The 18285-nt window shown below is 37.7% G+C and overlaps 1 protein-coding gene across 1 annotated transcript in view; it reads left to right on the top strand.

Moving 5' to 3' along the window:
* Positions 1–12036: 12036 nt before the first annotated feature.
* Positions 12037–18285, top strand: part of LECT2 (leukocyte cell derived chemotaxin 2) — a 14643-nt gene continuing 8394 nt past the window's right edge. The window contains exons 1-3 of the mRNA XM_007943781.2: positions 12037–12082; positions 13577–13673; positions 16018–16163. Of these exons, the coding sequence (XP_007941972.1) occupies positions 12037–12082; positions 13577–13673; positions 16018–16163 (289 nt within the window). The remainder of the gene's footprint in view (positions 12083–13576; positions 13674–16017; positions 16164–18285) is intronic.

Raw genomic sequence — 18285 nt, 5'->3', positions numbered from 1 at the left:
GCGGGATCAGGCAGTGTTTCGTTTTGCTGTGCATGGGGTCGCTATGAGTCAGAAATGACTCAACGGTACTTAACAACAACAACAACACAAGTATACAAAAACTGAGAAAACTCATTGCTAGCAGATTTATTTTATAAGAAATGGTAAAGGAAGTTCTTCAGGCTGAAATGAAATGACACTAGACAATAACTTGAATCCACATAAAGAAACACAAAGCACTGGTCAAGGTAAATATAAAAGACAAACATTTTTTTGTTTATAACTCTTTTTTCTTTTTATCTGATCTAAAAACTAACTGTCTAAAGCAATACTTATAACTCTGTGTTGATGGGTCTCATGGATTGAATTATTTCCCCCAAAAAAATATGTGTCGTAAATCCTAAACTCTGTGCCTGTAGTTATAATCTGATTTGGGAATAGGTTGTTTTTGTTATGTTAATGAGGAAGGGTTAGTGTAAGGTATGCCTTGAGTCAATCGCTTTCGAGATACAAGTGATCAGAGAGGAAAGAGAGATGGAGTAAGATAGATGCCAAATCACATGTAGATTTCCAAGGAACCAGTGAGCAGAAGCTGAAGAAGAAAAGACCTTCCTCCAGACAACAGAGAGAGAAAACCTTCCCCTAGAGCCAGTGCTCTGAGTTCAGCCTTCTAACTTCCTGTGAGAAAATTAATTTGTTTGTTAAAGTCATCTACTTGTGGTGTTTCTATTATAGCAGTATTATATAGCTAAGACAATGGGAATATTTCTAGCCATAGCCTTTGTAACTCCTACAAAATGACTGGGTGGCACTATGCAAATTGTGTAATAGTGGCTCACTAAGGGGATTGGATAGCTTGCTAATAATGTTAATAAGGTGAACGGCACCCTTGTGGGGTAGAGCCATGCAAATATAAGGTGTATGGAAGCCTAACAAGGTTTTGTCATCCCACTAGGCTTAAAGTGAGCTATCCCAGAGGCAGAAAGGGAGGTCAGAAAAAGAAGAGAAAGGAGAGGAGCACATCCTTTGGACCAGGATCTCTGCACTGAAATCCTCCTCAACCTAGGAGACAGAGCTGTAACACCTTCCTGAGATGGCAAGAAATGGTGAGAAGCAGAGTTAGGAAAATGGCAGCAGCAGACCCAGGAGACTGGCAGGAGACCAGCGGGAGGCTTGCTGGCAGAGTAGGGGTGCCTCTGGGCACTTATCAGCAGAGCTGCAGGAGCTTTGTAACACTTGCCCAAGCACAGCAGAGGCCAAGGGGTCATGTGGGTGAGAGGCTGAGGGCTAGAGAAGTATGCCTACAGGCACTGCTGAGAAGAAGCTGTCTTGATCAAAGAACTGTGTCCTGAGTCATTTCTGATCCTGAGTTGTCACCTGTTACTTCCCTAATAAACCTCAAAATCATGAGTATTGTCTACGAGTTCTATGGGGCCATTAAAATGAACTATTGAACCCAGCAGAGCAGAGTGCTGTGGGAGGGATGGTTGGGGTCAGAACTGGTAAAAAGATTGGAGGAAGTCATGTCTCACTTCCACCTCATAGGAATCAGATTTGGGCTGTTGATCTTAATCCTCCTCCCCCTTGTGAAGTTATAGGTCAGATGCCTCCATCATGTCATTTTTTTCCCAAAGATACAATTTACATGACAGTAAAAGTACGAAGGAAAAGGAATGGAAGAGAACTACACAGGAACAAAGTTTTTGCTCTGGTAGTGTAGTGGTTAATGCATTTGGCTGCTAAAAAAATGGTCGGTGGTTCAGATCTACCAGCTTCCATAAAGATTTATAGCCTTGGAAATCCAATGGGGGTGGCTATGAGTTGAAATTGACTCCATGGCTGTGAGTTTGGATGTCGGGGTTTATTGCAATTAAGATGTGTTAATATGAACTGTATTGTTAAAAATTAAAATGGTAATTGAAATCCTCAGAGCAACCACTGAGAAAATGACTCAAAAATATATACTAAAAAAAAATGACAAGGAAATTAAAATAGTACAATTTAATTTTTAAATTTTTAATTTTTCTATTTAACACAAATGAGGACAGTAATGGAGGAATAAAACATATATATAATTAACAAACAAACAAAAAAAAACCCAAAACTCACTGCCTATGAGTCACTTCCGACTCATAGTGCTTCCTCCTTGCATTTCTGAGCGGTATCTCTATGGAAGTAGATTGCCCAGTCTTCCTTCCAAGGAGTAGCTGGTGAGTTTGAACTGCCAGCCTTCTGGTTAGCAATGAAATGTCTTAGGCACTACTCCATCAGAGCCTATATATGTATATATATATAATAGGAACATATATAAAATGATATTTATTCCTCTTCCTCTGGCTCCATTACCAAATTTTAAAGAATAACTGATATACTATGTCACCCTTTTTATCCTGTGGCTCTTGCATAAACTGGTCCATCTCCAGGCATCCTTAGTTGAGAAGCATGGAATTAGGGAGCCAAAAAGGGAATCGAGGAACCAGAGGTTTGGGAGGCCATTTTCAGTCAGTTAATCACAGGAAAGGAAAGAGATTTCAGACTGGATCACAAAGTTGATTAGCAAATCCCTTAAACTCTTTACCTCTTTTTGTTCTAATTCCACACTCACCACAACTTTTCCAAGGGTTCTAAAAGCAAGTAGAGAACACCCTAGATAATGAGGTATCCACCATTAGAGAGGAATCATCTCTATTTAAAATTGTTTATTTATATCTATATATTTGTGCTAATATGACTTCTGGTAGTTGGTGAAGTTGAATCACTCTCCCTGAGTCTAGGACACTGAAAAAACAGAGTCAGACTCTAGATTGTTCACTTTAATCAGGGATGAAAATAGATTTGAACTTATATCCTAACTTCAATCCATTAGCAATTGTGAAAGACTCCACGGTGAGCAAGTCATTCTGGGGGGCATTTGACAGAATATTATGCTTGATTAGTAATGTCTTCCTTGGGTGTACACAAGAAAGTAATGGCATGTGTACTGTATGATTGCCATTTCTGACTTAAGATATGTTCCCTCAGAGGCCTCTAGCTAGGAATACTTCCTCCTGGCAACATCCCTCTCTAACCCTGAAGTACTCAATCAGACTTTACATACAAAGTTGTATTTCATAAACAGACAAATCTTTTCACCTTCAGTATCTTACACCTTAATTTAAAGCAAACGAAATAATATCTACTTCATAGTAAAGATCACAACCTATTGCCTCCATCAGTCAATCAATGAAGAAGGTAATGGTTCATTAGGAATCGCTTCTTTAGGTTTTTGTTTTCTAGGATAAGTCAATCATCTCATATAGTAGAAAACTTAGAAATGGTGCCCCACATTAAAATACTTTTTGTAATCAAATCCTCCTCCTTGCTTATGTTACATCTCAAAGCTGTGGTGATTAATCTCTCATGCTTTTCATTATTTCCATTCTGTCTCTATAGGGTCACAATGAGTCGGATGGCAACGATTTTAGTTATTATTATTGGTTATTATTTTGGAGGGGAAAGGGTTGGGAATGATTTAAATGTTTACCTAGCATTTTCAAAAAAAAACGTGGAAGATATCAAACTAAAGCTTCCAGTAGGCAAAACTCATATATTTAATGCCTTAACTCAGATCAAAGGAGGTCTGGTAGCCTAGTGGGTAAGGCATTTGGCTGCTAATCAGAAGGTCGGTGGTTCAAACCTATAGCTGCTCCATGGGAGGAAGATGAAGCAATCTACTTCTGTAAAGATTTATAGCCTTAGAAACCCAATGGGGGTTGTTATGAATCGGTATCCTCTTGATAGCAGTGGGATTGGTTTTTTGGTTTTGACTCTGATCATGACCGTTCAGACTTTAGCAGAGCAGTCTGAACTTATTTGAGGTTTCTGAATACATTTGGCTAATAAATCACTGACCTAACACAGCCTGCTATTTCTAGGTCAGTACTTTCCTGTGAAACACTGGAAGCAGACAAAGGGAGGGAGTCCAGTTTGTTTAGTAAGGACACCCAGGACAACGACCCTTTGCAAAGTACATTGGCCCCATCCCTTTCACAAAGGCCTCCAAACTGCAGAAGAAATTAAAGATCAAGGATAGTGAAGAAATTATTTCCACCACTACTTTCCCCATTATTCCCACAGTGAAGTAAAGCCAAAAGAGTTTTAGGTGAAGTTTATCCAAATAGAAGCACCCAGACATGACCTATAGTTTAACTCTTCTGTTATTTAATGTTCTATTAAAATCCTTAATCTTTTCTTGCATTTAATTTTTAGTGATATACTCATTTAAAGATAGTACCCTTTAATAAAACACCAATATTTTCCTGATAATAGAGAATCATTAAAATTAAACAGAGAAACATATAAACTCACTGCCATTGAGTCAGACCCGTCTCATAGCGACTCCTCCTTGGGTTTCCGAGGCGGTATCACTACAGAAGTAGATTGCCCAACCTTGCTGCCGAGGAGTGGCTGGAGGGTTTGAACTGCCAGCCTTCTGGTTAGCAGTCAAATGGGTTAGGCACTATGCCACCAGAGCCTAGAGAAACATATGTATGCCCAAAATGTAGTGGAGGATTTATATTTTAGACTTTTTTTTTCTTTTTTTTTTTTGGTAATTTTGGCAAGAAAATGTATTACATATGTAACAGAACAAACCAATATAATTAATTCTTAAAAATCAACAGAGAAATTATCAGCCAAAAGTTGTTTCAATATTATTTATGGGATAATACATTTCCTATTGGTCTAACGTGGCACTTTTATCATGTACTAACTATTGCTTGTGTTTGTGTCTATTTCTAAACCTCTGTTCTGTTCCACTGATCTATTCTTTTTCTAGCTTTATGCATATTTAGCTTATTTCTAACTATTATTCACAGCAACATTGACCTGAACAAAACTGAGTGCAACGTAGTATTAAAATACTATCCTAGAATATATTTTACAAATTACATTTTATTAGAATACACTTTACAATTTACAAGTCTATCAAACTTCAGATATGTTTCAGATCCACTTGTATTAAGTAGTAGTCTTTCCTTTCTTGGAGACAGTGATAGTTCAGTGACGGAATTCTCACCTTCCATGTGGGACACTTGCATCTGATTCCTGGTCAATGCACTTCAGAACAACCACCACCTATCTGTCAGTGCAAGCTTGCATGTTACTATCATGAATTTCCAGACTATGAAAGATTAGGAAGAAAGTCCTGGCAACCTATTTCTGAAAAATCAGCCAATGAAAACCATCACAATGGTTTGATCCCATTGTACATGGGGTCTCATGACATGAGTTGAGTTGAGTTCAGCTCAAGGGTACTTAATAATAACAACATCCCCTGTCCTAGATGTTTGTCCATGTACAGCAAGTTTGTTCTTACTCCTTCATATGCTCTAGTTTAGCCCCTCTGCAGATAAGCCACACCATCTGTGAGATGCCAGGCCAGGGTGGAGGGTGGTGGTGCAGTGGTTAAAGCATTCAGCTGCTAACCAAAAGATTGGCAGTTCAAACCCACCAGCCGCTCCATAGGAGAAAGACAAGACAATGTGCTTCTTAAAGATGTGCCCTATGGGCAGTTCTAGGAGCTCTGGTAGCATAGTGCCTAAGGCACTTGACTGCTAACCAGAAGGCTGGCAGTGCAAACCCACCAGCTACTCCTTGGAAGGAAGATTGGGCAATCTGCTTCCGTAGTGATACTGCCTTGGCAACCCAAGGAGGGGTTACTATGAGTCGGGGCCGACTCAACAGCACATAACAACAACAACAACATGGGCACTTCTATTTTGTCCTATAGGGTTGCTATGAGTTGGTACTGACTCAGTAACAGTGGCTTTGGTATTTTATATATATATAAAAAACTGGGGAACTCTGCCCAGTTTTTTCTTCTTCTAACTTATTCATCCAAATTTTATTACATTTCTAGTACTTTTCTTCTGTAAGTTTTATGTTTTTAATCTGAGGGGGAAATGGTGCTATGCTGGAAAGCCATCTTTAAATTCATAACCCTGCCATCTGGGTCGTATGTTTCTCTCCATTATTTTCTGTTTATACTTAATATTAACACAAATATTAACATAGCAGAACTATCAGAATCAACTTGTTCATAAACTGCTAGAACATAGCCAGTCTCCTCACTTTGATATTCCAGCTCATTACTTACCTTCCAGGAAAAAGAAGACAGAGTTACAGAGAACCAAGGATAAGGCAGGAAAAAGCAATTAGGTCTTTGCAATTGGGTGAGCCTTTCTACACTGTCATTTCTCATTTTAATGAGAAATGAGAATGATGTGCTGAAAGGCTAGTCACTTTTATTTAATCTGAATATACACAAGATTTTTTATCATCATTGCCATAAAACTTGAATTAGAACCAGTTTGAATTTCTCCTTCTCCTAGCTTTCTCTATCTTTTCATGGACTTGCTAAGGAAAGTACAATGGTCTTTTCCTCATGTATGAGCATGGGGGAAAGTGAGAGATTAATTTTAATTTTTTAATTGTGATTTGAGTGAAAGTTTACAGAGCAAATTGGTTATCCATTCAACAATTTATACATATATTGTTTCATGACATTGATTGTAATCCCAACAATTAACAGCACTTATTCCACTTTCTCCCTGTGTTTACCATTTCCATTCATCCTTTTTCCCTATCCCTTCCTGCCTTTTGAGCTTCATCCCTGGGCAAATGCTGCCCTTTTGATTCCATATGGTTGCCTGTTCTAAAGAGTGCTTACCTCTCTGGTGTTATTGTTCACTTCACAGATTTGCTTATTGTTTGAACCATGGGAATGAGTTCAGTTCCAGGCTCAAAAGGTGACTAAGGACCATAGTCATGGGGGTTCCACCAGTCTCTATAAGCAGTAAGTCTGTTGTTCTTCATGATTTTGAGTTTTGTTTCACATTTTTCTCCCACTTTATTGAGGATCTTCCACTGTGATTCCTTTCAGAGCAGTTAGCAGAGGTAGCCAGGCACCATCTAGCTTTTCTGGTCTCATGGGCATGGAGTTTGGAGTTCATGTGTTCCATTATACCTTTGGAATAATTATTTCCTTGTGTCTGAGTTCTTCACTCTTCTTTGTTCTGGACAAGGAGAGCTCAATAGTTGCAATTTAGATGGCTGCTCATAAGCTTTTAAGATCCCAGTCACTACTCACCAAATTAGGATGTACAACATTGTCTCTGTGGACTGTGTTATGTCAATTGACCTTGATGTCCCCTAAGACCATGGTCTTGAGCTCCCAGGCCCAGTGGCTCATTCCCTCAAGGTGTTTAGCTATGGTAAAGAAGTTTTCATAACTTTGCCCTCTGTATGCTCTACTATATTCATGGATATATTTTCAGTACATAAAGACACATATGTAGAAATATCCTTTGTCAAACCTATATATGTGTGTGGATATAGTCCTGCCTTCTCACACCTATTCAGCTCACGTGTCTCTCTATGTATCCACTCATAGATTATTGCTATTGCTGTTATTGCAGGATTGTGTATGTAATGATATCTACCTTTGCTTGTCTATAACTATCGTGCTCCTCTTCAAAGAGTCTTCCTTTGCCTTGGAGAGGTCATCTGATAGTATTGATAGTTGACTATCCATTGCAAAATTTAAATACCTGTCAGTAATTGTAGCCTGACAAGTAATTATACTTCCATATATATTTCCTTATGAGGAAATATATCTCAGAAAGGATAACAGTCTCATTCAAAGCTGTGCAGTAACAGATCAGTGTTTCTAATCAATCTCCAATATGTAGCAATGGTTTGAACATTCTTTACAAACACTGATCTTATCTAAAGAATAATGACGCTGCCTTTTAGTCCTGGAATTACACTTTAAAATTGACATTAGCCAGCCATGTTCACAACAAATGTGTTGTTAGCTAGCTTACTCTTGCTTTCCTGTTAATCCATTGCTGTGGAGTCAATTCTGACTCACAGTGACCTTATAGAATAAAGTTGAACTGCCCCACAGCATTTTCAAGGGAAGTAGACTGTCACATCTTTTTTCAGAGAAGTGGCTGGTAGGTTTGAACTCCTGCCAAATGCTTAACCACTATGCCACCAGGGCTCCTTATTTTTGCTTTAATTCCTTTAGTATTTTCTTAAACATAATGGAATGTAATTATTGTGTCCAATAATTCTGTGAGCTGGTGATTTTCAATGTAATTTAAGTAATTTAATGTGCTCATGCCCATCAGGATTTTTTTTTTTTTTCAATTGTGATTTGGGTGAAAATTTACAGAGCAAATTCATTCCCCATACAGCAGTTCATACACATTTTGTTTCATGACATTGATTGCAATCCCCACAACACAACAGCTCTTTTCCCACTTACTCCCTACAGTTACCTTTTCCCTGTGTCCTTCTTTCCTATGCATTCTTGCCCCTGAGCTATCTCCTTGTGAAAATATTGCCCTTCTGTTCTCCCAAAGATTGATCGTTCTAAGGAGTGTATCTACCTGGGGTAAATACTCATCCCATATACCTGTCTATCATACATCTAGAAGATACGGAAGTGAGTTCAATTCCAGACCCGAAGGGTAACTAGGAGTTATGGTCTTGAGGTCTCACCAGGCTCTATCAGACCAGTAAACCTGGCCTTATTTTATTTTTTTTTTTTAATGATTTTGAGTTTTGTTCCACATCGTTCTCCCACTCTACCCAGGATCTTCTGTGCTGGCCCATCAGGATTTTTTTAAAACCTGCCACTCCTCAGCAGGAAGGTTGGGCAATCTACTTCTGTAGTGATTCTGCCTTGGAAACAGAAGGAGGGGTCACTATGAGTTGGATCTGACTCGACGGCAGTGAGTTTGGTTTGGTTTTGACCAATAACCATCAAGACAGATTTAATTCAATATAGTCTTCATTCTATTTACAAACTAAACATAGGATATACATTAGATGAGGGCTTCTCAACCTGGATATTATTGATGTTTTAGACTGGTTAATTCTTTGTTGTTGGGGACTGACTGCACATTGTAGGATCTTTAGCTTCATCCTTGACCTTTACCCACGAGATGCCAGTGGCAGCCCACTAGTTGTGATAAACAAACATGTCTCCAGAAATTGGCAAATGTTTCCTTGGGAGTGTGGTGGGGAGCAAAATCACCAGGCTATTCCCTATCAGTGACTGAGTAGGAGATGGATACTAAGGAAGACCCATTCCTGGGAGACACAGGATGCCTTTAACTGCTGGTTCTATGAGAATTAAATAAGATAAGCACTTAGCATAGAAACTGCCACAGGATGGCACTATATAGTGCCTGGCACTGTGATTACAAACATAAGTGCAATTTTTCTGTATTTTAATTTCTTATAGCTTGTGTTCTTTAGAGGTCACATGGAGCAAAAAGTTTATAAGAATTTAATAATACCACCTTGCGATTTGTGATAGTTCCACAAACCCAAGTATTGACACATTTTATGTGAATATGTGTTTAATTTTACTTTTTGATGGATTAAAACATGTATGTACTTAATCCAAATACAACTCCAAACAAAACATTTTAAAAACAACAATTTGAGTCTTCTGTGGTACAGTGGTTAAAGCACTTGGCTGCAAACTGAAAGGTCAGCAGTTCAAACCTACCAACTGCTCCATGGGAGAAAGAGGAGACAGCCTGCTTCCATAAAGATTTACAGCCTTGAAAACCCTATGGGACAGTTCTACTCTGTCCTATTCTTCCTGGCAGTGGGTTTTTGTTTTAAGCACTCCCATTTTTTCTCTAGGCCATTGACTCAATTCTTTGATACACTGAACGAATAGGCATTGTGCACTTTGCAAATTACACGCCTCCTTGAAAGGTTGTGTATAAAGTAAAAAGTGGTATGTGGTCTAATTGATACCATTTAGTTATTATTGTGTAACATAGGATCCCAAAACTCAGTGACTTCAAATGACAACAAGTTATTACTGCCACACTTCTAGGGATTGTGCTGGTCTGGGTTCTGCTGAGGTGGCTTGTCTGGGACTCTGTTCCATGTGACTTGCATTCTCTTCCTGGAGCCAGCAGGTTTGGGAATGCTATCTTCTTGGTGATGGCGGAAAACAAGAAGGCAAGTGGAAAGTCACATACCCCAGATACTATCATCTCTGCCTCATTTTATTGGTTAAACCAAGTCACATAGCTGAGCCCAAAATCAAGAGATGCAAAAGTCCCATCAGCCTTTGGGGACACATGGCAAGCATATGGATGCAGGGAAAGGGGAAGAATTGGGGCTCTGATTTCAATCTCCCTCATTTACTGACAAATTATTTAAATTGTGATGTTTCCACAGAAAATTGCAGAGCTTCATCTAATGTTAGGATCCCTAGTTGCATAGTGCTTAACCACTATGCTAACTGGAAGGTTGGTGATTTGAACCCACCAGCTGCACTGTGGGGGAAAGCAATCTGCTTTTATAAAGATCAGAAAACTAAACAAAACAAAACAAAAAACCCACTGCCATCAAGTCGGTTCTGACGCATAGTGAACCCATTGTGTTTCCAAGGCAGTAAATCTTTATGGTATGGAGCAACTGGTGGGTTTGTACCACCAACCTTCTGTTTAACAGTCAAATGCCTTAGGCACTGCTCCACCAGAGCTCCTTACCGACTTTGGAACCCTGTGGGGGAGTTTTACTCTACTTACAGGGTCACTACTTGATAGCAATGGTTGGGTTCATCTAATATTAAACATAGAAAGAATGAGCTGTTAACATGTGTTTAAAACATACAATAAATTTAAAAATATATTGAAAATTAGATTGAGTAATATCATAGATACCCATGCATCTATCTCCAATAATTAATACATTAATATTTTACATATTTACTTCTCATCTTTTTCCTTTTTAGAAATATAATAGTTTAAAGTTTAAGTACTTTGTGTGTTGCTGTTAGGTCCATCAAGTTGGCTCTGACTCATGGTGACCCCATGTACAACAGAATGAAACATGGTTTGAACGACAGCCCCCCATACTTTGTATACTCGACAATTCTATTTTCCTCCCTCCCCAGAGGTAACTACTAACCTAATTATATATGCAGTTATTAGTAAAGATTAGTATACATTTTTTGTGTTTTCAAAATTTAAATAAATGGTATAATGCTGTATATGTCATTCAAATAAGGGCTTTTTATTTAGCAATATATATGGAGATTAGTTATGTTAATACATATAGACTGTCTTCATTTAAACTGCCATATTTTATTCTACAGGGAGCTCTGGTGGTGTAGTGCCTAAGGTATTTGACTGCTACCCGGAAGGCTGGAGGTTCAAACCCACCAGCCATTCCTTGGAAGGAAAACTGGGCAATCTATTTCCGTAGAGATATTGCCACAGAAACCCAAGTAGGGGTCGCTATGAGGTGAAATTGACTCAGCGGTAGTGAGTTTGGTTTTTTTGGATTATATTCTACTGTATAAATGTCATAAATTTATCCATCCTTTCCCCTGCTGATGTATGTTGGTAATTCTTCATTAATCAAAAAAAGCAAACATTTAAAATCATATATTTGAAAAAAAGTATAATTTTATCATAATATTAAAATTATTTGCAAATATTACACAAGTGAAATACAGCTGAACTGATAATTTGAAAATAACTAAGGGATATGCTACAGAATATGTTATGGTTGGTCACATACTATTAGTGATCAATTCTTTTCTTAAATAAGTACTACCTAGGAAATGAAAGGAAGATCTACTACCAGATAATACTAAATATTCCACTATTCACTTGGATATTTTCTTACCAGCCACAGCCAAAAGACTGTCAATCTGCACATAGCCTTATCACTTTCTGTTAATGTTTAGCTAGCTTTTCCATTAAAACTGGCTTCCTCTTCAGATCAAAGGGCTTTGAATGCTTTATTAAGTCTAATGTGAATAAAATAGATATCCTTGGAATATTACAATTTGACTTGCTTCATTCTTTTATTTGTGTGTGTGTGTCTAACACTAAATCAAAGAAATGAGAGATGCAAAATTCTAAGGCTAGATAACTAGGAAGTATTAATTTAAACTTGACTATTCAAAGAGGATTGGGAGCAATTCTCATTATCAGAAGAAGCACCATCATAAGGGAAACAAAAAGACAAATGTTTTCTACAAGAGTCCTCCTTTTGGCTGTTCTGATTTCAACTGGTAAGTCAAAACTAGAATTTTAGAATCTTGGCTAATTTTTAAAGACTGAATTCAGGACTAGATTGAAAGTCATTTAAATAGCACGATCATGAGAGAAGTGTGTATTAGGGTATTCAGAAAGGAATGGAAAGGATACACAGTGGTCAGGACAGTCTGTCAGTGAATTCTACTTGAATGTTTTCATTCCTTAATTAAGAAAATATTAAAATATAATGAGAAAAGTCCTTCAATTTTGGTCAAAGGATTAATTGGAAAAAAATGAGAAAATAAGAAGTTTGTGATTTTGTGAAAGAAAATTTGCTCAAATGAGCATTAGATTTAGAAAATTCCTGACACAGGACAAAGGGAAATGCTCCCTTAAAAGTCCCAGTGGGAGACAAAAATGTATAAATAATAAGTAGTGTTGTATATGCCTTAATACCAAAAGATTCAATATTAATGTGCCAATGAATGGTATTATGTGTTGATCAAAGTGTTGGCTGGAAGCTTGGCTCTAAGGTATGACTTTTGAAACAAACTTATATTTATGAAATTGAAGACTATTCTTAATAACCATATTCTGTAGCTTCTCTTCAAAACATATGTATTAGTGAATAGGAAAATGTCTTTAAATAAAGCCAACAACCAAATCAGCAGGTTCTTGTTTGTGCTTTTGCTTTTGTTTTGAAAGGAAAGGAGAAGTTTATGAACTGCATGTTTCTGACAATGTTAATTTGAAACCCAGGACACTTAATTCAACTGAACATTTAGCAATGCTTACCATATTAAAGAGACAAGGTGCAACTAAAGCAAAATTTGTACAAAATACACTGAAGAGAGCTAGCCCCTTCTCTATGTTTTACTGCTTCATGACTTTTTATATAACTTTATCTACTCTCTTTCCTACCTTCTTTCCCACTCTACCAATCTCAGCTAAATTAGTTTCATATGTTCTTATTTCCAAGGATCTTCCCTTTCCATGTTTATAAATATGAGAGAAATTTATTTAGTGTTACATATAAACTTTGCTAGTTCAGAGTTTGCTTTTCCTTTAATTCAAACATTTGCTTTGAGTTGATTTTTAGGAATAACATTAAAGAAGTATTTATACTTTAGTTTTGCATTTCTAAAATTATTTTGTTTGAGCCATGCTGTTTGATTCTTTTGCTAAATCCAAGGTCCCTTGCCAGGTAATAAGAAAAAAAAAAAATTGAGCATAATGCATTCCATTTATTAGTGGGTAATCTTAAAATATAATTATAGAAATTGATGTCTCTAAGTAAACACATTTGCAAATATTCTATTTGTCATAAAACAAATGCTGTTACCAGAGAAAAAAATAATTTTGCATGTGAGTCAGGAGTTAAAGGAAGATTGCTCCCTGTACTACAAAAAGAGAAAAAACTATGGTGGAAACAGAATTTTAAAAAGCCATTGGGAGGCTAATAAATCAAATGGAGTATGAAAATAGCAGCTGGAGTCAGAAAATCTGCTTTTCCTATCTCTCCTTTTTAGTATTGGCGGGGCCATGGGCTAATATATGTGCTGGCAAGTCTTCTAATGAAATAAGGACCTGTGATAGCCATGGCTGTGGACAGTACACTGCTCAAAGGTATGTGGTTTCATACGTAACAAACTCTTTTGGCTCCTAACCTTTTAGTGTCCTAGCCATAAGTTTCCCCAAGTGCCCACAGTTATCTCCTGACAGCATGAACTCAGAGATGTAACCAGTTATAATAGTTTTTGGAGCAACTATTAAGAGCTCTGCTTCAAATATGGCCCCTAAATTGGGAAAAGAACTTGGAATAGGAAAAAAAGGGAAAGAAGCAAACACCCTAATTAGAATGTTTTCAGAAAAAAGAAAGTAAGAAGGAATGTTTTCACACATTGATTTAGCTCACTGGCTTTTTCTATGATAAAAGTCAAATGTCACTATTCCATTTGATAGATGAGAAACATGAACTGAAGTAACCAAGGATTAAGGAACCTGTCAAACACAATTAGCAGGTGGAGAAGGATGGACTTGAATTCAGGCCTCTTTCCACCAAACCATGATGTTATGCAGTCTGTATAAGTAGATTGTTAGAGGCCGACCCTAAGCAGGCAAGAAATCTTCTTAATCTCATCCACACATGAGGGACACACTTAGATGTTTTAATAACACACTACCCCTTGGGTTGGCACTCTCTATTGAAACAGCCATGTGTCCAGCTGTATCTCTATCCTAATTATATTGAAACTCTCACGTATACACGTGCCACTTACAAAGCAACCTCAAACATCTTAAAACCAAAAAACCAAACTCACTGCCATTGAGTTGATGCCAACTCATAGCATCCCCCTTTGGGTTTCTGAGATGGTAAATCTTTACTGAAGTAGATTGCCCAGTCTTCCTTCTGTGGAGTGGCTTGTGGATTTGAACTGCCAACCTTCTGGTTAGCAGTCAAATGCCTTAGGCACAATGCCACCAGAGCTACTTAAATAAGTCTAAAACTAAAACTAAAACAAAACCCACCGTCATCAAGTCAATTCCAACTTATAGCAATTTCCACAGGGTTTCCAAGGCTGTAAATCTTTATGGAAGCAGACTGCCTCATCTTTCTCCCACAGAGCCGCTGGTGGATTTAAACTGCCAAACTTTTGGTTATCAGCTGAATGTTTTAACCACTACACCAAAATAGGGCTAAGAGATGGAAAATACAGGCAAATGGCCTCTGACTTACCAAAATTGAGACTCAGCATGTACCCTAAAGTTCATGCACTTCATTTTTTGGATCTTCACTTAGAATCTGCTCGATGTTGCTTTACACATAATTCTAATAATGCGGGTGCATGTGGTTTTTCAGGTAGAAGACTATTAGAAGGGAGAAGAGGCTGGTAAAAGCAGGTATAGGGACTGTAGCCAAAAGCAAACGCTGATCACTTTTACTTTTAGAGACGAACTCAAGAAACCTCACAATCTGAACCCATTTTGTGTTTGTGTCCCTTTAATAAAACCAGAGGCTATCACTAACTATACTAAAATATCACAGACATTAAATAATATTTATAATGACTTTTCTAGATTACTGAAAGGCAAATAAGGTTAGGATAGTGTGTGATACCTTTAAGATAAATTCCCATTTAAAAAAAAAAAAAGTTCTTTTCAAAGTGGATCTTGAAGGGTTCAAGATTCAGATATTTATAAAATGTACTTAAATTTTAAGTTTAAGGCTTACTGTGCACCAAATCCCCACTGTCTGTCATTGTGCTGTACTATGGTGGCTTTTGTGTTGCTACAATGCTGGAAGTTATGCCACTGGTATTTTAAATATCATGGTGGACAAGTGCCAGTGGCGCTTCCGGATTCAGACAGACTAGGAAGGAAGTGTGAATATCTACTGCCAAAAATTAGCCAGTGAAAACTCTATGAATCACAATGTCATCTAATATAGTGCTGGAAGTTGAAGCTCCTAGATTGGAAGACACTCAAAGTAGACAGTGGCTGCAGCAACAGACTTGAGCATGCCAAGGACAGTGAAGACGCCCAGGACCAAGCAATGTTTCATTCTGTTGTATGTTGTGCCACCATGAGTCAGAGCCAGCTCAATGACAGCAACACATAGTTGTAACTGCTCTTTACAACATACTATATTATTACACAAATAACACACATGTTATATGTTTTTGCCAGTTGCACAACTCCCACCCCACACTGCTTTCATAACCATGCTATACCGTGTGTTGTATGTGTGGGCACATTTTTTGTGGAAAAAATATGGTAGTAATAACCACCTGCAGGGAGGGAGGTTATATTTGGACTAAACAGAGTGAAGAAACCTGGGACATCCTAACAAGTTCTGGCAGTTTCATTGTTTTGATATCCTCATCTGGAAACACTAGGTTGACACCACATGTCTGACAATAAAGTTCCCCAGGGGAGATCTTCAGTGTGTTATTTCTTATTTACATCCTAGAAATCATAGGCCTCACCAGGGTGTTGATGTCTTGTGCTCTGATGGATCTACTGTGTATGCACCTTTCACTGGAATGATTATGGGCCAAGAGAAGCCTTATAAAAACAAAAATGCTATCAATAATGGTGTTCGGCTATCTGGAAGAGGTAAGAAAGGTGTCCAAACCTGGGACATCTACTGGATATGTTGATGCTTATTTATGTAATATAGGTTCTAAGCATAGAAGTTTTATATGTTCTTCAAAATGATAAGACCTAGAACATAAAGGATAAGTACAAAACGAAAGTAGCTGATGCATTTTGAAACAGGTTCTGCTACTTTCCTTGAAAACGTCCGCTTTATCTACACACCCACCAAACCAACAGCTGACTGAGTATCTTACTTCATCTTGCCCATGTGGCTTTGCTTAGCAAAGTATAAACCAAATCACTTTCGGCATTATTAGCCATAACAGATCATTTCATTTACCAAGCTCCCCTCATTTAAAAATGTTGACATTTCTGTAAGTGTTGAGAGGGAAGTAGTATCAAAAGCCTCTATATTCTACGTAAAGCTTGGTCTCCTGGTACGCAGAGTATTGGGTTTGTTATCTGTTTTAATTCTATTGAGGTGTAACTTACAAAGAGAAAAATTTACAAAGCCTAAGTGTACAGGTCAATGAATTTTCACAAAGTGAATTCATCTGTGTAACCAGCACCCAGATCAAGAAAAGGAACTGTGCCAGAATCCCAGAGATCTCTTGTGCCACCTTTAGCAAGGGGAATCCCAACTTTTAACATCGTATATTAATTTTGCCTGCCTATGAAAACTGTATAAATAGAATTAAATAGCACGCGTCTTTTTCTGTGGGACTTCTTTTCATTCTGCATCAGGTTTGTGAGATTGATCCACATTCTTGAATGTAGTTTTATTCCATTTTACTGATATATAGTATTCCATTATATGCTGGTATCTTCATCTACTCGATCATTCTTCTCTAGACAGACATTTGGGTAGTTTCCAGTTTTAGGTGATTGTGAAAATACTGCTATAAGCAGTCTTGTACATGTTTTTTTTTTTCCTTTAAACAAAAGTTTGTGTTTTTAGTGAAGATTTACACAGCAGTTCATGTTTCCATTAAACAATTTACACCTCAACATAAAGAAAATAAAAATCCTCACAAATGGTTCAATTAGCAGCATCATGATAAGTGGAGAAAAGATTGAAGTTGTCAAAGATTTCATATTACTTGGACCCCTAATCAACACCAATGGAAGCGGCAGTCAAGAAATAAGATGATGTATTGCACTGGGAAAATCTGCTGCAAAAGACTTCATTAAAATTCTGAAGAGCAAAGATGTCTCTTTGAAGACTAAAGTGGGCCTAATTCAGGCCATGGTATTTTCAATAGCCTCATATGCCTGTGAAAGCTGGACAATGAATAAAGAAGACCAAAGAAGAGTTGATGCTTTTGAGTTGTGGTGCTGGCGAAGAATGCTGAAAGTACCATGAACTCCCAAAAGAACTAACAGATCTGTCCTGGAAGAAGTGCAGCCAGAATGTTCCTTGGAAGGAAGAATGGCCAGACTTTGTCTCACCTACTTTAGTCATGTTGTCAGAAGGGACCATTCCTTGGAGAAGGTTATCATGCTTGATAAAGTGGAGGGTCAATGAAAAAGGGAAAGTCTCTCAATGCGATTGATTGACACTGGCTGCCACAGTGGGTTCAAGTATAGCAAGGATAGTGAGGCTGGCACAGGACCAGGCAGTGGTTCGTTCTGTTGTACATAGGGTCACTATGAGTTGGAGCCAGCTTGACGGCAACTAACAGCAATAACAACAACACAAGTTGTTCAGTGACATTGGTCACATTCTTTACAATGCATGAGCATTCTCATTATTTCTATTCTAGTTGTTTCATTTCCATTATCTAGTTTTCTTCCCCCTTTACATTCTCATCTTCATCTCATTAGAGTCATTTTTAAAGGAGTACTTTTTGAGTCAGTTTGCTATTTAGCTATAAGGTGACCTCAGGGTTTAGTTCCAGTTCAAATTTTGAAGAATATCTCAGATGAATAGTCTCAGAGAGTTCTCCCATCTCAACCAGTTGAGTAGGTCTGTTTATTTTGTTTTTTTGTTTGTTTGTTTTTAGGAATTTGAGGCTCTATTCCATATTTTCTCCCATTCTATCAAGGTCAGTATATTGTGGCTCTGAATATAATGTATGTGAGTTTTAAGGCTGAGCCACTGGTGTTTCAAATCCAGTGGGATGCACATGGTGCACAGGTA

The sequence above is a fragment of the Orycteropus afer genome, unplaced genomic scaffold (genome assembly GCF_000298275.1).
Source record: "Orycteropus afer afer isolate SDZICR_OR568_19922 unplaced genomic scaffold, OryAfe1.0 scaffold00112, whole genome shotgun sequence".
NCBI lineage: Eukaryota > Metazoa > Chordata > Mammalia > Tubulidentata > Orycteropodidae > Orycteropus > Orycteropus afer.
This window is presented reverse-complemented; position numbering and strand designations above follow the sequence as displayed.